General features: G+C 35.3%; 1 protein-coding gene across 2 annotated transcripts in view; it reads left to right on the top strand.

The window, feature by feature from the left end:
• Col4a5 (collagen type IV alpha 5 chain) overlaps window positions 1-22,363 on the top strand; it is a 194,656-nt gene that overhangs the window by 62,510 nt on the left and 109,783 nt on the right. For both annotated transcript variants that reach the window (XM_015992158.3, XM_076562145.1), the window contains exons 3-10: window positions 2,035-2,124; window positions 8,193-8,237; window positions 13,721-13,765; window positions 13,848-13,910; window positions 16,362-16,415; window positions 16,744-16,770; window positions 19,013-19,093; window positions 20,426-20,488. In XM_015992158.3, coding sequence (XP_015847644.1) covers window positions 2,035-2,124; window positions 8,193-8,237; window positions 13,721-13,765; window positions 13,848-13,910; window positions 16,362-16,415; window positions 16,744-16,770; window positions 19,013-19,093; window positions 20,426-20,488 — 468 coding nt within the window. The remainder of the gene's footprint in view (window positions 1-2,034; window positions 2,125-8,192; window positions 8,238-13,720; window positions 13,766-13,847; window positions 13,911-16,361; window positions 16,416-16,743; window positions 16,771-19,012; window positions 19,094-20,425; window positions 20,489-22,363) is intronic.

The raw sequence follows: 22,363 nt of genomic DNA, 5'->3' as shown, positions 1-22,363 counted from the left end.
GCATTTGCTAAAAATTTTGTTTAACCCTTTAAGGAAATTCATTTATTGAATAGATATTTCCTGAATATTTGTTCTATTGGACACTAAGAATTCAAAGTTGAAGAAGCCATGATTGTTTCCATGCAGGGGTAAAGGAAAAAGTGGTATCCAGGGTAATTTCTGACTAAGATAGATAAGCCAAGGTGGTAGAGAGACAATAAAGTTTGTGATCTGCATATTAAGTTTACATTTAGTAAAAAATTTAAAACTTCTCTTTGTCATGACTTCACACATAAAATTGAAATAGCAATTTTACTTTGTCTTGTCATGGAGAGTAACAAGTAGGACAAAACATGGAGGGAATTTGAAGAATGTGGCATACAGAAAACTCTCAACACAGGCTAGCTATTTTTACGGTTTTAAGTGCCTGTGGAAATGCTTAAGAGTTTCTAATAAGAACTTACCTTTACTATTTTCAACTTCCCAGGGAAAGAAAGAAGTCAATAAAAGAATCTAGAGTAATACTAATATTTAAAAGGTAGCAAAGGGAGAAGAATACTATTTGTCAAAGAATTTTTAAAAATCTAAGCAAGGGCAGGTAGGATAAGTCAGGGTTGTTTTTTTTTTTTTTTTTTTTTTTTTTTTTTTTTTTTTTAGTTTGTCTTTCAGAAATAGGCATACCATTTCACATTCAGTCTATGAATATGTGAAAATTACAACACAAATCTATAATGGTTTAAAAGGATTAAATGAATACCTAGGAAGCCAAGGTAGGTACATGACCAGTGTTAGCTTTTCTTACTATTCATTTTAGAAATTAGGTGGAAAACCCTACTTTTAGCCCGTTTTCACACAGGAAAGCTATAATTTTTTACTTTAGCAAATGTTCTATGTTTGAAACTCTCAGGATTGTTCTTCTAATTCTTTTTGCTACTGTATGTTATTTGATTTTCTGTCTCGAGTTCTGTGATAATGTGAGAGAATTTCAGGATATAACATTAAAAGGTATAATGTCTTATTGATATCAACATAATTAAGCTTCCTCCCTTTTCTTTTAAAAATTTTACTTGTGTATACATATATATATGTATACATATGTATATGTAACAAATATCATTAAAGAAAAAGAGGCTATCAATTTGAGAGTGGAAGGTATGAGGGGATTGAAAGGTGGGCACCAGGGAGGAGCTGGAGGGAAGAAAGGGAAGGGATAGATGATGTAATTCAATTTCAATTAAATTACATTGAAACTGTGAATTAAAATGCACAACATTTTTAAAAATTAATTTTTAATTTTTTTGTGTGTGTGTGTGCGTGCACATGTCACAATGAGTGGAGGTCAGATGACAAATTTCAGGAGTCACTTCTCTCTTTCCATGCTTTGGTTTCTGGGGACTGAACTCAGTCAGGTCATTAGGCTTGGTGGCAGGTATCTTTACCTGCCTAGCCACCCCACCAGCCAGCATCCTCTATTTTCAGTCTCTGGTTTATTCTTATTTATATCTGTAACCCAGATATACACTGCTGTGCACATAGCATACTCTATACCTTTGACAGAGATATACTCTAAATACCAGCTGAAATGCCAACATGAAGCTATTTTGTACTTAGGGAAATATACTGGAACTAGATTTTTTTCCTTCTTATTTTTCTATCTGAGTGAAACTTTCAGTCAGAGTTTTAGTCCTAGCTCTGCTAGTAACAGACCATTCAATAATTTGAGATAATCTAGCTCTTAAAATTGTGAAAAAAATCTTAATTTTTTCCCTCTTCTTTATAACTGCGTTGAGGTTAAACTCTTGCCATTATGTTCTCACTTTATCTGTGATATACTGTTTAATTCTACAAGTACTAAAGAGATTAAATATATTGGATGATTTGTGTTTTTCTGCTCACATCTTCTGGATTTGTCCATGTTAGTAGATACTGTGGACATATAGTATCACTATATTAAGTTGCTTTCATATTACAGTCATTTGTACTTTCAGAAATTCAACTATGCCTGTGCTTAAAAATTCATAAATGACTTTACTTTCCATTTTTCTTCAATTATAGGGAGAACGAGGATTTCCAGGTTTGGAAGGCCATCCAGGTTTGCCAGGATTTCCAGGTCCAGAAGGGCCTCCAGGACCTCGGGGACAAAAGGTATTTGTTTCTGTAGCAATCAGCAATAGCAGAGAAATTAACCCACCCTAAATGTAAGACAAAACTGTCAATCCAACTAAAAGCTCACTGAATTGTAATGAGAAATTGCTTAAATCAAACAACAGAATTAAAGGGACAGTTATTTTCTGTTTTCTTTATTTTTCATAGAATTTATTTTGTAAATATTTTAATTGAAGTAGATTGCAATTTTCTCTCCTACCTTTTTGCTCTCAAGGTCCTCCCAGCTGCCTTGCCTCAGACTCCTCCCATACCCCCACATTCTAAAGTTGATGACCTCTTTTTCTTTGATTATAGTTACATATGCAATACATGTGTGTTGCACAGACAGACAGACACACACACACACACACACACACACACACACACACACACATATATATGCAACCTACTGAGTCTGTTTTTGTTATTTGTATGCATATGGTTTCAGTGCTGCTAATTGGACAGCTAATCAGGGGGTGCACCCCTGGAGAGGCTAATTGATTGTAGTTCTTGGTCTAGCACTGAGACCCCATAAAATTGTCCCATTTCCACATTAATATGTCCATTGATATTGCTATTATTCCAGACTTGATTGTTTCACACTGGACTTCTTGGTATAAGACTCTTTCCGTCCCCTTTTCTGAGATGTTCTCTGAGCCATAGATGTAGGAATGGTGATGTAGGGCTGCGGTCCCCACAAGACATTGATCTCCTCCCCAACAACCCCTCTGACCATTTGAGATTTTTTTTACAATGTTCTCCATTTGCTGTGGTGAGACACTCCTTTGGGGAATAGTGGTAGCTATACTTACTCAGGAAAGGTGGATCTTCACTTTAGTGGGGTTTGTTTGTTTGTTTGTTTTTGTAATTTGGACATTACTACCATATTCAGATTTTTTGAAGATGTTGTTTGTTGTATATGGTTGTTGGAATTGTTTCATTAAACTTCTCCTAGGGAGATGCAAATAACCATCTTCTCACCCAAGATGGACACCAATGACAGACCAAAGTAGGATTTAACCAAATTCCAAGTTGGTGAGAACAATGAGTTTATTGGACTTGATAAAACTGAGCATGAATAAAGGATTGCATACAGAAATGTGGGTGACTCTAAAACAGCTGTATCATGGATAATGATCTCATGGAGGGTGCTGTTGAGTCCCACTTTGAATTGGCCTCCTAACTCTCTATGTACTCTGGCATCTCCCTAAATCACTTGCAGCTGCTGGGTGGGGGAGGGTCAATAGCTGGAATCTCAGACGAGGGTCTCTAGAATCATTTTCCTCTCCCTACCAGGGAGTGTTAAAGCTCCATTATCATTATCACAGACCTTGTGTATTAGTTAGGTTTCTCTGGAGGAACAGAACAAATTGGATGATTCCCCCATGAGTAAGGGTAGCATCTCTATGTGTATGTTAACATGGGGAAGTAGGAAAGATAATAGTGACTTTGAGACTGGGAGAAGTGTCTTTTAGTTTTTACGGCTCTTTTGATTCAGTGCCCCCCACTCTATTAGATAGACTAGTGAAGTGGTTTGTGGAGGGGCCAGTTCTATTCACTTGCCCAAAAAGTAAAATTTGACTTAATGACATTTTTCCTCTAGCTTTATTATTTCATATAATGATGCTGTACTATATCTTTAATGGATATCACTGAGTAGTTTTCCAATAAGGAGGAAAATTAAATGCACAGAGACTTTTTATATATATTTAGTTATACCATAAGTTAGATGTTTCGAGAAAGATGACATGATTGTGAGGAGATAGCTTTGTGGAATCCAGCAGTAAATGGGACCTGTGCTAAAATTCACTGAATAGAACATGAACACTAAGGAAATACTAAGACTCTAAATGACTGCATAGAATTTTGTAGATGGGCCATTCAACTGAATTTCCTAGGTGCTATAACACAGCAAGAGCAACGGAATGATGCTTGCCACCCAGGAGTGCCTAAGAAGTAGCCCAGAGATCTAAAAGCAGTCAAGTTGATGGGATTGAGCACTAATATAGCAGCACAATGCACTGGAACTTAAGCACAGTCTTGTGAAACTCAAGTGGGAACACAAATTGATTAACTTTCAGCTGTGTTATGGAAATGCATGTGTTGAAATAGAATGTAATTTGAACCATAGAAAAAGCTATATTTCCTGAGTTCGAGTTTATCTAGGATCAGGGCCAGAGTTTCTTGCATGCCATGCATATTAAGAGTAAATATTTGTGTCTCATTAAAGGAAGGTACATTAAAATGATTTTGAAATAATTTAGCATTAACTGAGACTGTTTAATGATAGTGTAACAGTTAATAAAGATGTGCTTCTGTGCAGATAAAGTTCAACCTTTGTTGCAACTTTTTCATTATTTATAAAGTGGGAATATATACTGCTTTCTAAACATCTTAGATTCTACACCTGAAAGTGCACCTTGGTGTGCTTGGGTATTTGTGTGTGTGCAAAGTAAAAAAAAAAAAAGAATTATTTTTCATTGGTATACTCCTATTTATGAAAGTATAGGTTTGTAAAATAAACTGGCCACTTAGCTCAGTTGGTTAGAGTGTGATACTGAGATACATATATATAAAATAATACATATATATGCATGTGTATTTGTATAAATGTATATATGTAATGTTGCAAAGGAGTTCTTTATTGAATAAAATATGGTTCATTTTTATGGGTAATACATTCATTTTATTCAAGATAAATATAATGTATACAAAAAAAATCTCTTTTCCACCTGTGTGCTCATTGGTCACTGAGTACATATCCATTCTTTCATCCCCTTTATTTATAAAATAAAATGTGCCATGCTTAGTTTGTTTTTTTTCTTATATCAGTGTACCCAGAACATGTTATTCTTACTACATTCAATTTCATTGTCTATAAGCTATAATGTTGTAACCAGTTCCCTATACATGATTATGCAGTTTTCAACAGTTTACGGCTATAAACCATAACTGCTAAGATGTAAAACTTGGATTAACTTTTTTGCATCAATAAGCATGAATGTGTAAGATAAATTTTGAGAAATGAATTTCTGGATCACTGGACAGACGGACGGATGGACAGACAGACAGACACACACACACACACACATACACACACACACATATGTATGCACATGTGATTTTTTTTTACAGATATTACCAGATCACCACTTCTCAAACACATATAATTTACCTTTGTTTCAGCAACAAAAACAAAAATATATTTCCATACAGCTTCATCACTATTTCTATGAAACTTTTCTATTTGTCATTATGGTAGAAGAGTGATCTTTCAGTGTGCTTTCAATTTGCATTTCTTTTTTTATGAGTAAGAATAGGCTTCTCACAGATCCAAGTGTCATTAGTCTTTTCTATGAGCTGTATTTTCATACCATTTGCCCATTTTCTGGTGGAGTTTTGGGATTTTCATACTTTGCTGACCTGTTGGTTAGTAAGATGATTTCTGTGCACATACTGTGAATTGCATTATTTTCCCACTTGTCCTTTGTTTTGCTGGGTATGTACATGAAAGTATATGCAATTCTAAGTCTCTGTTTTTCAAAGACCCTTTTTTTTTCATTTTTTTATTAAGAAATTTTCTACTCATTCTACATACCACCCACAGATCCCACCTCCTCTCACCCCCCAGCCCTATCTCCCAAGCCACCCCACATCCCCACATCCCCCAAATCAAGGTCTCCCATGGGGAGTCAGCAGAGCCCAGCACACTGAGCCTAGGCAGGTCCAAGCCCCTTCCCAATGCACCAAGGCTGTGTAGTACTTGGATGGGAGACCCTTTTGTTAAATCATATGGATTTTCAGCAGACCAAATCTTGTAAACTTTAAGGTTATACATTAATTCTCAAAAGTTTTCTTTCAGTATGTCAATTTATTTTTTACCTGCGTGGAATCTATTCTGGTATGTGGTTTGTGATGTAAAATCCACCTTTATCTTTTTCTCCACTTATTCCCAATGCCATAGTCATTACATAGGAGTCATTCTTTATTTGTAGTTTCATTTCCCATGATTTCAATTATGTGCCAGCCACTGTCTGAAAATAATTAACTGAAAAGTTCTTAAAATTAATGGTTCATTGGTTTTAAAGAACTCATTACAGTATATTGCTATACTTGTTCCATATTATTCTTAGTTATTGTTAAGTTCCTACAATGTCTATGTATTTTGTTGTATCTGTGTGCATGTAAGAAAATATACAGCATGCATAAGTTTGGGTACTGGCCACAATTTCAGATACCTATGTGGGGTCTAAAAAGTTATTCTCCTTGGATAAGGAGTGGCTTCTGTATGCCAAATTCATATGAACTTTCTTTCTGATGGTCTTTCCAGTATTCAGTTTATTCAAATAAAAGACTCAAACTATATGAATGATTGAAGCTTATGCTCCACTTTTATATCTGACTGGTAGCAGGGTCCACTCACTTCTCTTACAGTTTTTCTCAAAGATATTGCTGGGGATTTTTTTTTTCATATAAACTTTAGAACTACTGTCTAGTTCTATTTTCATTGCATAAAATTTCTAACTAAACTGTGATTACTTTTTAAATGTTGAATTCCTTTATTTAAGAACATAGAATTCTTTTTTATTATTTTACTATTTCTTTGTGAACTTCACAACTGTTTTAAACTATTCCTATTGTAAATCCTGTGCATTATTCACTGCAAGGTATTTTATTTTGCCATTTATAGTTGGAGTATTTTCTTCTATTAAGTCTCCCAAATTGTTACTATAATAAAGCTGTTGACTTTTCAATATTAGTTTTATGTACAGTTGTAGAATTACCATATTGTTATAGTTGTTTAAATATCTTGGTTTTCAGGCATACCATTGTATCATTTGCAAACAGTGGTTTTATCTACTCTTTTGTAGAATTTTCTGCTTTTGAATGTAGTGCTGGGGATTAAGCTCAGGGCCTTGCATGTTTTAGGTAAATGTCTTACCCAGGGGTAACTTCAGCTCCATTTTTTCTCACTTTTCTTTCTTGTTGTTTTGTTTTAAGACAGTCTTACTCTGTGGTCTACCTGCCCTGGAACTTTCTATGTAGACAAGGCTGGACTCAAACTTGTGACAATTTTCCTGCTTTAGCCTCTTGAGTGTTGGGATTACAGATGTCCTCCACAACTTCTAGCTTTTCAATTTTCTTTCCTGAAATACTTCCTCTGCTTTAACCTTGCTGCTTGGTCTAACTGGTGCAATGTTGAAGCGGTCTTGTCTAATTTCTGCCTTCAGTGAGCAGACATAAAATATTTATTGAACAAGAAATCTTCTAGTTATTTTAACTGGGAATCAGAATTTATTTAATCTTCTTATAAATGCTTCTGCTTTAGAACAAGTACATCATTAAACTTTTAAAAAGGAGAATATTTTATGGAGACTTAATGGATTTTGCATTAACAATATCCATGTCATCATTGATGCCAGAACCTGTGGATATACTACTTTACATCAAATGGTATTAGTTTTTCTTTATTCAAAATCTAAAAGAAAATACTTAACGGAAACTTCACTGAGATAAGATTTAAACATTTCAGTGATACAGGCATGACTAGAAATGGGTAGGTAGAATTTGCAAGGAGTAGAGAGAAGAAGCTGAAAGGGAGAGTTTATGGTGGTTAAGTTCTGCCAGTAGAAGGTGCTTTTTGAAATAAATGGCAAGATAAAAGCAGAAATTCAAGAGCAGAACATACAACTGAAGTTTAAATATGCCATAGAAGCCATCAAGATTTTGAGCTTTTCTTTTTTTCTTTTTTTATGCACAAATGATTTCAGAAATAGCTGTATTGCTATCTTATCTTCATTTTCTTGTATGCCTCTTGTATAACTTTATGCATATAAAGTTTCTTCTTCATGCCAGCAGTCTCCCCAGTAAAATAATGGCTTTTCTTGATATTGTTCATATAATTTACCAATGTCTTTAGCCTTAATAATAAATCTTCTTTGGGCATAGGAATTTAACACTAACTTTACAGATATTTTTACAAAAAATTTAAGACTGCTATAATGGGAAATTAGTTATTTGATGACTGATTTGAAGGACAAAAGAACTAAACATACTGTGTTTTTCAGGGTGATGATGGAATTCCAGGGCCACCAGGACCAAAAGGAATCAGAGTAAGCAATATTCAGTATATGGTAAATTCTTCCTTGATGTCAACAGATAAAAACAAGTGAAATGATAGGAGACAACAAGAAAAATACTAGTTATTGTTGCACATACACATATACATACATTAAACACAATCTAAGTCCATTTAGTGTTTCTTTTATGTATACCATTTCAAGGCTGACCAGTTGTTACTGGATAATCAATTAGGAGGCTCATTCATGGGGATCATTAAGTCTCCCTCTCTCCAAAGTAGTTAATTATCTGTAGTTCTTTGTATAAGAGTGGGGCCCTGTGAGATTTTCCTCATTCACATTAGCACATTTTTTTCCTGAGTCACAATTGAAAGGTAATATCCACCCTTGTGGGGAAGTCAAGATCAACCAATATACTGTGCTCAGCTCACTTTCTAGTCTAGGATCCCCCTACCAGTGATCCTGACCACAATTAAAATGGATCTTCTCATACAATTAATATAATCAAGATAATCTTCACGGGCATATCCAGAGTAGTGTTTCCATGGTAATTCTAGAGTCTGTCAAGTTGACAACTAAAATAAAATATTAAAACTCTACTTCTCAGCTTGACACCTAAACACATGGCTTTTAAGCTGTAACTTTCCATGCCTTTTTCTCATAGGCTCATGAGAATGATAAATGTAAAACTCATTCAGTCTATCATTTAAAGTCCCCATAGTCCTAAGTCTCTTAGCTATGAGCTTCTATAAAATAAAAAACAAAAACAAAATATATACTTCCAACATAATATTGGCACAGAGTAAATATCCCTATTATAAAATAGAATTGGGACACAGCTACAAGTAATCAGGTCAATGTAAAACAAAATCCAATAGAACAAATAACAAATCCTGAAGCTCCACGTCCAGCATCTGGGGCTTATAATGTAATCAACTGGAGTCCAAAACACATGAGCAGCCACACACACCTTCAGTTCTGCCACATGCAGCACACATAGAGTCTTTTCTTGGCTGGTTTTATTCTACACCCACAGCTTTCCTTGGAAGCTGTCTCTTGTTCCTGTCATCTCCACTGTCTTGGTGTTTCAACTGCAACTTAAAGTTTGCCTTTACAAGTTCACATATTGGCCTCTTAGGGATTCTTTCCAGGGGCATCAACAACACCATAAATCCCCTGGCCTTAGATTCTTTTTAAAATGTTAGAGCAAGTCTCAGTGACCTGCTTAATCTTGTATCTTTCATGCCTCTAATACTTGTACAGTATGAACTACACAGCCAAGTTCTGCTGCTAGCTCTTGATGGAGCCTCTGATGGCTGGGATTTTGCTTTCAGGACACCTTTTCTTTTGTTCCAATGCAATGTAGGAGGTTCCTCTTCAGTAGTGCTGATCTCTTTAACAATTATAGCTATGTTATCAGTACCAGCCTGAATTCTCTCCTGCATTGAAATGTCCTCTGCCAACGAAGTTAACCCATTATCTTTAAATTTACCTTCAATCAAGTTTTCAGGACTTGAGCAGAATGAAGCCAGATTGTTGGCCAAAATATTACATTAATAGCCTTTAGCCCAGTTGTTGAGTCCTTGTTCACTCTGACATCTCAATGACCAGCCCCTACTTTACACATTCCTCCCAGCTCTGCTTTTAGCATTTAGGGACTTTTCTAACTGAATGTTTCAACTCTTCCACATTCCTCCTGAAAACCAGTTCCAATGGCCTATGAACTGCATGGGCAGTTTTATCACAACAATGGTCTCAATTGTTGTTACTAATTTCTGTCTTAATTCTTTTCCTGATGCTGTGGTAAAATTCCCTGATAAAGGTAACTTAAGGGAGAAGGGGTTTATTCTGGTTTACAGTTCAAGAGTAAGCTGTCCATCATGATGGGGAAGTCAAAGCAGCAAGAGTTTTCAACAGCTGGTCATATCACTTTCACAATCAGATGCAGAACATGGTGAATACATCCATATTAATGAACAGCTTACTTTCTCCATTTTATCCAGTTCAGCATCCCCTGCTTAAGGAATGGTCTTGCCCACATTTACAATAAGTCTTCCCATATCAATTGATGTAATCAAGAAAATCTCCCACGGATTTGCCATCTCCCAGGTGATTCTAGAGTCTGTCAAGTTGACAGCTAAGCCAACTAGTCTTCACAGCTGGTACCCACATGGCTGGTTTTAGAATTAGAGAATACTGAGGCCCCCAGCATGGTGGCACATGCCTTTAATTCCAGCACTTGGGAGGCAGAGCCAGGCGGATCTATGAGTTCAAGACCAGCCTGATCTACATAAAGAGACAGCCAGGGCTACACAGAAACTATCTCGAAAAATGAAGGAGGAGAAGAAGAAGAAGAAGAAGAAGAAGAAGAAGAAGAAGAAGAAGAAGAAGAAGAAGAAGAAGAAGAAGAAGAAGAAGAAGAAGAAAAATTAGAGGGTGATAGTTTTTCCAAAGACAAGATCTATCTTTTCTGAACTTTAGTTTCTTCACATGCTAAAGGTAAAGAGTATATCTCCAAGATCTCTTTTCGCTCCAAACTTCTGTTTATATGATAGTATCTCTTACTTTGATTATTAAATGCATGGATGATTACATAGCATGCTTATGTATGGATTATTATTACACCCCAAAATATTGTAATTCTTTGATATTCAAATGTTTAGATAAGTAAATTGTGCACAAATCTTTAGAAACATTATAGTCGCTATATAATTTTAGCAGCATGTGGTATCCCAACTTGGTACATCATACTTGTAATATTAGCAGTTGGAATGCTGAGACAAGAAGATTGTCATGAGTTCCACACCAGCATTTGGTACAGAGTTGGGAATCTGTCTCAATAAATTTCAAAACTAAAGCCAAAATGAAAAATCCATGTAGGTTGCCTTATACAGTATTTATGACTTGTGTAGATACAGTACTGGAAAAAAAAAACAAGAAAGTCGAAACCTTTAGTTTGTCAGGTATAACTGATTTTTGTAGTAAATTGGCATCATATACTGTTGAAACTCTTTATAATAATATCACTATATCTCACAATAGCCATTTATAGTTACCTATGCTAAACACTGTGGAAACTAAAAAGAATTGGTCATTTTATTAATAGCTACTTCTAGATATTTTGGGGGTGTTCAGTTAGATCCTGTTTCTGTTTCTGAATTACAACTTTAGAAGTGTTTGATATGATAGCCTGTATTTTTAGGTCTCAGCTTACAGACTACTCTTTTGTTGTTGATGATGTTTATTTGTTTTTTGTTTTCAAGACAGGGCTTCTCTGTGTAGCCCTGGCTGTTCTGGAACTCAATTTGTAGATTTTGTGGTTTGCCTGGAACTCAAAAAAATCCATCCGCCTACCTCTGCTTCCCAAGTGCTGGGATTAAAGGTGTGAGCCACCACCACTCAGCCCAGACTGTTCTTGATATGCAAAGTTTAAAAGTGAAAAAAATTAAGTTTAGATGAGTGCAGAGAGTACACAATAGATTAAACTTCCTTATGCTTGTTTTTGCTTTCAAAACGATTGAACATTGACATTTTACTGCCTCTAAACAACCACTATTTTTGCAAATGTTTTAAAGTAAATCTCTCACATCTTTCACTTTACCAACGAAAACTTCATATGTTCAGTATTTATTAACAACTAGATTCTTGCCTTATATTAACAACTTATAGATTATTTTTAATTCAGTCCACATTTTCTCAGGCCACCATTTTAGCTGGAATTTTAATAAATGAATGAACTGCTATGACAACTACCTGAAGTAGTGATCAAGGAAGAATTTTTGAGGATTTTTCATTACAAATACATGTAATTTAATGTTTCAGTTGATTGTAGTTATTACTTGTTTTGAGATAAGGTCATACTAGGTAGTCCTGGCTGGACTTAAACTCACACAGTGCTGGGATTAAAGGTGTGTACCACTGTTGTCTGTTGTTTTTTACTTTTTACTCTTTTGGATCTTTGCGGGCCCCACCACCCAGCTCCCAAATAATTCACACATGGAGGCTTATTCTTTCTTATAAATGTCCAGCCTTAGCTTGGCTTATTTCTAGCTAGCTTTTCTTTAATGATCTTGTTTACCTTCTGCCTCTGGGCTTTCACCTCTCTCTATTTCTGTATGTCTTTTCTTTCCTTCTTACTCAGTGTCTGACTGTGTAGCTGGGTGGCTGGCCCCTTCCTTTCTCACTCCCTGATCTCCCTCTCCTTTTCTTGTTCCTCAATTTTTTTTCCTTTTTTGTCCTATTTATTGTCTCTACCTGGCAGCCCCTTCTGTCTTTTTTCCTGCCTTGCTATTGGCTGTTCAGCTCCTTATTAAACAAATCAAGTGCTTTAGACAGGCACAGTAACACAGCTTCACAGAGTTAAACAAATGCAACATCTTTGCATCATTAAATAATGTTCCACAGCATAAACAATATAACACATCTTCAACTAATATTTTCCACAACATACCACCATGTATAATATTCTATTGAAACCCATTTTATGCCATCCTTGACCTGGTAGGAGCCTTTTCAAGTTTTATTCCTGCCCACTGTCTTTTTTACAGAAGTAATTGATTGCTGAGACTTTCTTGCTTCCTGGCATACAATATTTCAGAAACATCTTCTGCTCTTTTTTTTCCAAACCTTGCTATAATAGTGCTGCAGTCACAAACCTTAAATATCATATTTTTTTCTAGTTTGTAGTGTGCTTCTGGGTTAGATACATTTAAGTAAGTTGTTAGGTTAAAGGGTATGTCCATGTCAATTTTGGTAGCTATTTCCAAATTCCTGCCATGACATTGCAGTCCATATTCACAGCACAGATGAAAGGACTATTTTCCCTATATCCTCACCAACAAAAATAGTTGACAAGTTGTTTGTTGCCTGTCCTGAAAGGGAAATTTAACTGGAAGAGATTTGGGGTTAGTTACATTAATATCCTCAGCGGGAGGACATTACCCTCTCATCTCCTAGTAAATTCATTACTCACAAACCTGAAAGAATTTTATATGTTAAAACAGACATTTCATCTACTGCTCTTCTTGCAGCTGCTAACTGTAATGAAGAATGTACCTACAAACAGGAGTCTCTAGTTTTCCCTAAAATTAATTTTAAAAGCATCTATGTGTATGTGGATGACAGTTGTGTAGCTTGGTCTCTTTGTGGGGCCCCTAGTAGTGGGACCAGGATCTGTCCCTGGTGCATGAACTGGCTTTTTGGAACCTATTCCCTATGGTGGGATGCCTCAATCAACCTGGATGTTGGGGGAGGAGCTCAGCCCTGTCATGGGAGGCCTTACCCTTTCTGAGGAGTGGATTGGAGAGGGGAGGTATAAAAAACATGGGGGGAGGGAACGGGAGGAGAAGAAGGAGGGGAAACTGTGGTTGATATGTAAAATAAATTAAAAATTTAAAAAGAAAAACATCTCCACGAAAGAGCTTTTCTATAGTTACCAAACCAATATTGGTTGGTAACAGTGAGGCACATTTGTAACAGCCTCATCATTAGCTCAAGGGATTTCTTTACTGTTACAGGGTCCTCCTGGACTTCCTGGTTTCCCAGGGACACCAGGTCTTCCTGTAAGTATGATTTTGATTATTTTAAAGTCCTCTAAAGAGTAATCTAAGAAATACCATAAGTGTGTTATATGCCTTTTCAAAGGGAATGCCAGGCCAGGATGGAGCTCCAGGACCTCAAGGTATCCCTGGATGCAATGGAACCAAGGTGAGATTTATTGAACTTAATTGTGGACAGTATGTTGATCATAATAGACAGTCTGAAAAGAGATAGAGTGGCTTTGTTTCTAAGTCAACATTTTCAGTATATTAGATAGCAGTAGTTTATTTGAGCCTGTCTAACTAGTAGGGATAATGTATTGCATTAAAGGTTACTTGCAAATCTTTATGCAAAGTAGTAGGAATATTAAAAGTGAATTAGGATATATGTATTTCACATACTATAGAAGTTGTTATGATGTTTGGCTGTTATGTAGAACTGAATGGTATTGTAAAATAAAATTAAATTAAAAAAAGAAGTTGTTATGAGTAATGTCTTTTATTAATTTTGCCTTACAAATAGGTACTGTTTAAATTTTGAATACTTTAATTTAAAAAAAATTTATTGTATGTTATCTCTATAGTGGGGGAAGGGGTTCACATATGCCATGGAACACATGTGGAAGTCAGAGGACAACTTATGGGGGTCGATGATTTCCTTCCACCATGTAGGATATGGATATCAAATTCAGATTGTCTGTACTTTGGCAGCAGGCACCTACCTTTACCTACCAAACTATTTCACTGATTCATGCTTTATTTTTTTTAACTTACTTATGTGTTACTGTGAAAACTACAAGTGTTTCATAAGCAAAAATGATGCACTTAACAATTTGTAAAAAAAAAAAAACAAAAACATTAGGTAATGTCACTTTTCTTGTTTTGAGTAAAAAATTTGATATTAATGTACAGCAATGGATAATGAGAAAAATGAGCAAAATTTGCTCTTCTTTTAAAATGATATATTGTAGCCTCTTTTATGTAAATGTACTATCACTTTATATTTATCTTTTAGCATTTTCTATTTTCTGCATAATATTCTATAGAATTACATCTACCTATATCTTTTTAATTAATGACATGCCAAATTTTTACATTAGAATGTGTACTTTAACTTTTTGCATTACAATGAACATGTTTTCTGAGAATTTTTAAAACACATAAAATCAACACAATACTTTTCAACCCAAGTATTTTACCAGGTCTCTATAACTCTTGCCAATAATAATTTTTTTTCTTGACATAGAGTTTCACTATGTAGCCTTGAGTAGTCTCAAACTCACAGAAATCCACCTGCCTCTACTTCCCAAAGTTCTAGGGCTAAATGTGCACATGCTTTCCAAAACAATTATAATTTTTTTAATGTATGGATTTATTTGTAAGGCAAATGTCCAGATTGAGAGATTTGTGTCCTTCATTCTAGCTCAGGCAGTCTTTGGTGATAGGACCAACATAGACCAATGAACAAATTTCATGAGAAAGTAAACCATCTTCTTTTTCCTATTCTGGTGACATAGCTATGTTTTGGTTGGTTTGTTTCTTTGTTTGTTTGTTTTTTTTTAAGAGAGAGAGAGAGAGAGAGAGAGAGAGAGAGAGAGAATGAATGTTCAGCATGCCTTATGCAACAAGAAGACCAGTACTCAAAGTTATAAGTAGGGAGGTCAAATGCACATACAGGTATAATATATTGAACGATTAAAAGTAGTCCTTTCCTAGATCCAACAATTAATTTATGTAATTTATTTATGTAATAAGTTTTATACAAATTAAATGATTAACGATTTTATTGCGCATACTGCCAGATTAGAATTGTCTTAAATTTCTCACTAGGTATGTAGAATATGAATCCTAATGCTGCATCCACAATGTATGGGTTATTTTTTCCTTAATGTCTTCTAAACTTGAGATGCAGCCACTTCCTCTCTCTTTGAACCTACATTTTCCATGTATAAAAGATGATGCAGAGAAGGCCATTTGACAATAACTCAAAAACTCAGAGGTGGAGCAATTTTACCATTTTAAACCTTCTGACAGGTTTTTTCCTAGAATTGCTATAGCATACATAGGTATTTGAAAAGAATTTGCGTTGGTGTTCTTTTACCTCTATTTTAACTGGTTTCTAAACCAAATGTCTATATTGCTACTTTACAACAGTGAATGAGAGAAATTGGGTACCTAAAAAATATAATGGCCTGCAATTGCGAGAACTGTTGTTACTGTCTTCTTGGTGCTATTAATAGCCTTCTTCCTTGCTATCTTCTCGTTTTACAAAAATAATTTGAAAGACTTTACAATAAAGGAAAAATGAAATGGTAAGTTCGAAATAAGAAGGTATACACATAGTCAGGAAATTGGGGCAAATCATTAGCGATTAAATGTGACAATTATCGGAAATCTGTATTGTGATGGTCTCAAAATAGATTTTTCAAAAGCAAATGACTGTGGTAGAGTTTTCCCTTTAGCTAAAAGTATCTCGGTAAGTTGAATTGTTATGTAGGTTGATGCTAATGAATTTTTGGTAATCTGGTAAGTTTCAAATAGCTTTTAAAGAAAGTCATTGTTCATACAGTTATTTACTATTTCGTATTTCTCTATACGCTTTCTTTTTAACTCCTTCTAGGGAGAACGTGGATTTCCAGGCAGTCCCGGGTTTCCTGGTTTACAAGGTCCCCCAGTAAGTTTTAAAATTCAGAATTAAAATGAACTCAGGAATTAACAGAAAACGTGTGAATACAAAGTTTGTTCATAATGGAACAAAGTCACATATTTAAAGTAGCAAACTAAAGTTTTTTTTTTTTTTAAAGAAATGGCTAAAAGGGCTTCCTCCCGAATAAAACCATGGATTCTATGCTAGTTAATATAAATGTTACTTATAACATAAAATGTTATGAAGTGACCCCATAGAAGTTTATTCAGATGGTTTTCCTTTTGTATAGCATGTGTTCTTTTTGTTTACCCCTGCCCAGTTTGTATAAAACTCCCTTCTTTCTTTTTAACAATAGGGACCTCCTGGGATCCCAGGTATGAAGGTAAGCATTCATGCTGAGAAGATAAAAGGTTTGAATAAAATGTGTAGAAAGTCTGTAACTGCAGTAGGATAGGAACTACAACTTCTGCCTCAAAATGACTACTACATATAGAAGTTATGCAGCTACACATGGAGAAACGCTCTTTATGCAGTATACTGTGCAATTTTCTATACTGACATTCTTGAAAATGTATGTGTTGGTGCTCAAATAGTTCTTTTCTGACACCTTCAGACTTTATCTTCTTGTGCTTTGATAGTATCGACTATTGTTTCTCTCTAGATGTGTATTCTTTATCGCTGGCTTCTCTAACGCTCTAGTTTCATAGTTTTTGTTTCTTTCTGCATCTGACGGTCCTGCATTCTTTAGTACAGGCTCATTCTATTCTATGCAGCAGTCATCAAGAACCTGGCCTGACTCTTCCTTCTCCTCTATGCCTGGTGACATTAATAATGTCCACAGTATTTATTGATGATTATGCAGTTACTGACCATCTATATTTACAATTTCAAATTAGTTTTTTTGTGTTTTTCTTTTGGAGTTCAAGATGTATGTGTTTGACAACTTCCTTAAAAATCTCTGCTCAAATATCTCCTAGATGCTCAGATTAGCATGTCAGAAGTTAACTCTCAAATAACCCTGCCCAATCCATTGAGTCGCCATATGTATATAAAGCTTATGTCAGTATAGATTGCATGACTTTTACATGACTTTTAAATTGTGGTTTTATTAATTCTTGAAAATATATACATTCAATATGTTTTGTTTTTATTCAGCCCTCACTCTTCCAGGTCCACTCCCACCTTCTTATACTCCATGACCTCCCCCTTTTCCCCCACAGCCCACGGAGTTCCAGTTGTGCTGTCCATGTTCTCATGAGTGTAGGTCCATCCACTGAAGCAGGATCGCCCTGCCAGGAGCCATACCCTTAAAGATAATTGATTCTCCCTCCCCCAGATGCCATCTGCAATCAATAACTTCTCAGATAGGGGGAGGGGCCTCATGAGACCCACCTCCCTCCATGCTGCAATGTTGACTGGCTTAATCTTGTGCAGGTCTTGTACAGGCAACCACAACTACTGTGAATTCCATTATGCCCTAAAGACTGTTTTGCCTTAGTCCTTAACCTCAGGCACTTGCAATTTTTGTGACCCCTTTTCCATGAAGTTCCTTAAATCTTGGGATGAGGAGTGTGATAGAAATTTCCCCATTATGATTGAGCATTCCAGTAACACTTTTTCTCTACACTTTGATCAGTTATGAGTTTCTGCATTAACCATTCTCCACACACAAACTTCTGTCATGAAATCTAAGGGTTGAGTTGATATGATATGAATTTAGAGGGTGGTTTGGTACTATGTCCATTTAACAAAATTTTAGTACTAGGCATATTCATTGGTACCGATGAGCATCCCAGCAATGGGCTCTTGGCCAGACATATACTACCAGGTATGAGTTTCCTACTGTGGAGTGGCCTTAAAACTAATCAGAGATCAGTTGAATACCTCCATAACAGTAATGCCATTACTGTACCCATGGGTATATCTTGTCATGCTGGTTATTGTAGTAGCGATGACCTTACATTAAGGCATTTTTTTTCCTGGATCACTAGTACCACTGGTCTGAATTTAGCTCATTTGAGAATTTAAAATTACTATTATTTTTTATACCAGACTTCATGCATGCTAGATAAGCACTCTACCACTGAACCAGTCCAGCATTCAGTTACTTGTGGCAAATTACACTTACCCTTAAGGTTGAGACCTACATGTTCTTTGCACATGTTACTCTTATTTTACTCTCCAGCTAACTCTTTGTGTTACTTATCAATCACTATGCCATTTTGGTTTACTTTAGAGACTGTGACAGAAAATACTATCTTCTTTACTTACTGTGGTTTATGTTTCTGTATTATGTTGTTAGCCTCATGAGAAAAGAAGCTCTACTTTTTTATTACTAAGTGCCCAGAGCCTAACACAATTCTCCACAAATATTTTATATCTAATACATATTTTTAACTAATGAATAGCTAAAAGTGTCACAAACTCCTAATAAATCTACTGTACTTCAGTATACTAAGGATACTTCTTAATTTACTTTTCAGAGGTAAATTTGTTCATGTTATTGGTATACTTAATCTTTCACTGTATTTATGTACTAAAATGAACTCTCAGGTTACTATTTATGCTCTTGATGATTTTCATGTATAATAATGATTATAACTTCTATTGTTGCTTTCTTTTAGGGGGAACCAGGTAGTATAATCATGTCATCACTGCCAGGACCAAAGGGTAATCAAGGCTACCCAGGTCCTCCTGGAATACAAGTAAGCATATAGGGATTTTCTTCTTTACTACATGATTAAATCAGAGGATCATGCAAGTCCTGAACCTTCAGTATTCCCTGTTTTAGTTATACAAATTATCATTTGAAGTTTTCAAGGCATCAATGTATTCTAAAGTTAAAAAACACAACATGAAAAAAACAAACAAACAAAAAAACACAACATGGGATAGGGAGGCTTTTAACAAGCTATATTTGCATTCGTTTACCTTTAGATCCAGTGTTCATGGATATTTGTGTACACGGCATCAAAAATAACTTCCTACATTCTTCTTGTGCTATAGGTAGCAGTAGAGTCCACTATAACTGTGCTTTTTTTACAAACCAAAATTATTTATTTCTCTTTTAAGATATCCAAAATGCCATTTGTAACAGTATCAATTATGCATGACATCTGAGCATACATACTTTGAAGGCTGAAGGAATGTAATTTATATATGGTAAACATCAAGTATAATCTTACAAAAAAGATTGTGTTACTTTATAGATAATATACAGAAAATCAACAATGGATTTTGAGTATTTATAGAGGAGAAAGTCTATTTATGAGAATCAGTCCCTTTACCAAAAATACAAATCAGAAGATTTTGCTATTTGATTGCTAAGATACAATGTTTGGGATATTTTTTCTTGTTTTCTCTTTTCATTCTTTACTTGACATTACTCTCTTAAGTTTGTTCAATCTTGCCCTTGATAGCTCATGAAATTTATTGTAAGTATTTAAGATAAAAATATAACAGTATATCCAGAATCTATGCTGATACAAAGCAAAAGGAACACCTATGAGAATCCAAAACCTTACAGAACATTTAAGAACTAAAACATCACAAATAATTTTGAATCAATATGATTTTACCTGGCAGCCACATCCTTTTGGATTCTCTCAATACATAACTAGTGGCCTGAATAAACTGTTGATTCTAAAGCAGCTTTATTCCATAAACTATATTAGCTTTCCTTTATAATATATGATACTCATATAATTTTCTATAATGCTTCTCTCCTTGGCTTGTTAAGATTCATTCATATTGTTTGGTTGTAGTTTATTTTATAGTATTTCATTATGTATTTATCATATGTTTTTATTTATCATTGTAGAACATAATCTTTCTGAAAGCTATCCGATATCGTTTATTGAGTTACTTTATAAGCTACTTAAACCTTCTATTTGTATAATTTTTAAGTTCTGATAATATTGCAGGGGTATGGACTTATGAAAATACTTTAAGTTGCATACATTTATTTCTTTATAAGATAAATGGTTAAGTTTATGGGATTTTGTTTTTCATGATTTTCTTTACTCCCTTTATAACAGGGTCCACCTGGTCCCAAGGGCATATCAGGGCCAAGTGGTACTCCTGGACCACCAGGTTTAATGGTAAGTTTCTGTAGTTGTAGTTTCCTCCTTTGCTTTCTGACTCAAAAAACATGATTACTGATTGTATTACTTGAAAGTTAACTTAATTTTAATATTCATGCCTTTAATTTTTTTATTTAATGGTGACTCTGTTATGGTGAAGAGTATATCCTAAGTAAGCAAAGCCTCTATGTTTTCATACAGGTAAAAAAAATAACACACATAAAAGTAAATACGTGACAAGGAAGTTGGACATATAGTTCCATATGAGGCCCTGATCTTTCCAGTGCAGAAAAAAATAAAGATAATAAATCCTATTGTAATACTTAGATTTCATCCTAGTTATGATTGAAGTTAGGTCTTTGCTGTTATCCTTTTTTTAAAAAGGCAACAAAATTGGATTCCTGTCAAAGTAATTTTTCACATGCCATTTTGTATCCCATAGTCTATGTATTAAGTGACAATTTTGATTATACCTGTATGGATAATGCACTTTTGTTTGTGACAATCGGTTCTTACTCTTAAGTAGAGGAAATAATGTGTATTTAATTCCAGAAGAACCTATTGTACCTCTTTGGGAAAGGCTTAAATACACACCCTCCCTTTCAGTTTGTTTTAATTATAAACATCCTGCAGTGCAGGGGACTCTGGGCTATGGCACCTCTTCATAGGTCTGCTGTTACAATATTGGTGTTGTCTGGGTCTGGTATCAAACCCTGAATTTCTTTAACCTTTGTAAACTACTTAACTGATTAACTCCACACTTGTGTATAGTCCTTTAAAGTCCCTTATTCAACAGAGGAAGCAACGTCTTATAAATGACAAAGAGGCATGATATGTAAATACACAGAGAATGCTAATATTGAAAGTATCATACATAGGCAAACAAATGCCTATTTAAATTTTCCTTTGAAAACGTTCTTTACTCTTGAGAATTTCATACATGTATACAATGAAATATGATCATGTTTATCCCCCATATCTCCCCTATAACTCTCCCCATATCTCTGTCAATATTTTCCCTCCCAACTTCATGTTTTTAAAAAGTAACCCTTTAAGTACATGGATGTGAAGCCATCCACCTGAGCATGGGAATTCTATCAGTGTCCACATCCTCAAGAAAGGATGATTTCTCGCTTCTCTAACAACCATCAACTGATGAGAGCTCCTCAAGGAGAGGCGGGGCCTGGAGGTCATCTACCCTATGTAGACTAAGTTTTTGCTGGCATGATCCTGTGATGGTCTTATAGGCAACCCCAGTCTCTGTGAGTTCAAGAGTGCAATAGTCATGCCATGTCTGGAAGACAGTATTTCACAGCTCTCCTTCTCATCCTCCAGATCTTACAGTCTTTTACTTTCTCTTCCTGAATGTTCCCTGAACCTTGGGAGAGGGTGTTGATACAGATGTCCAGTTTAGGGCTGAGCACTCAGTCTCTTATTCTCTGGACTTTGACTAGTTACGTATGTCTCCCATTGACTACTCCCTAATACAAAAAAGGAGCTTTTCCAACCAAGGTGAAAGACAATCCAGATCAATGGGTATAAAAATAAATATCTAAAAGGCATGTAGACAGCATGACCATTTCGCAAAATAACAATAGCAGGTTCTACCATTGGGCCTAAGCCCGCCCCAGCCACAGGCTTTTGACCAAGGTTACGGTTTGAGGTATGGCATTTTTTCCTGTGGAACAGGCCTCAAATTCAATCAGAAAATGACTAGTTACCCAATAACCGCCATGCCACTATTGCACATTGATGTGTTTTCTCTCCCAGCATTCTATACAGCACCTTTTGGCACTATGAAATCTGGCCAGCAGGGAGAAAGTTTCCTGGTGTGTTTGAGATTGGTTTCTCTGTATGCTACAGCAAAAGTATGAGGTGTCTTCAATAATTGGG

Source organism: Peromyscus maniculatus, chromosome X, assembly GCF_049852395.1.
Source record: "Peromyscus maniculatus bairdii isolate BWxNUB_F1_BW_parent chromosome X, HU_Pman_BW_mat_3.1, whole genome shotgun sequence".
Lineage (NCBI taxonomy): Eukaryota > Metazoa > Chordata > Mammalia > Rodentia > Cricetidae > Peromyscus > Peromyscus maniculatus.
This window is presented reverse-complemented; position numbering and strand designations above follow the sequence as displayed.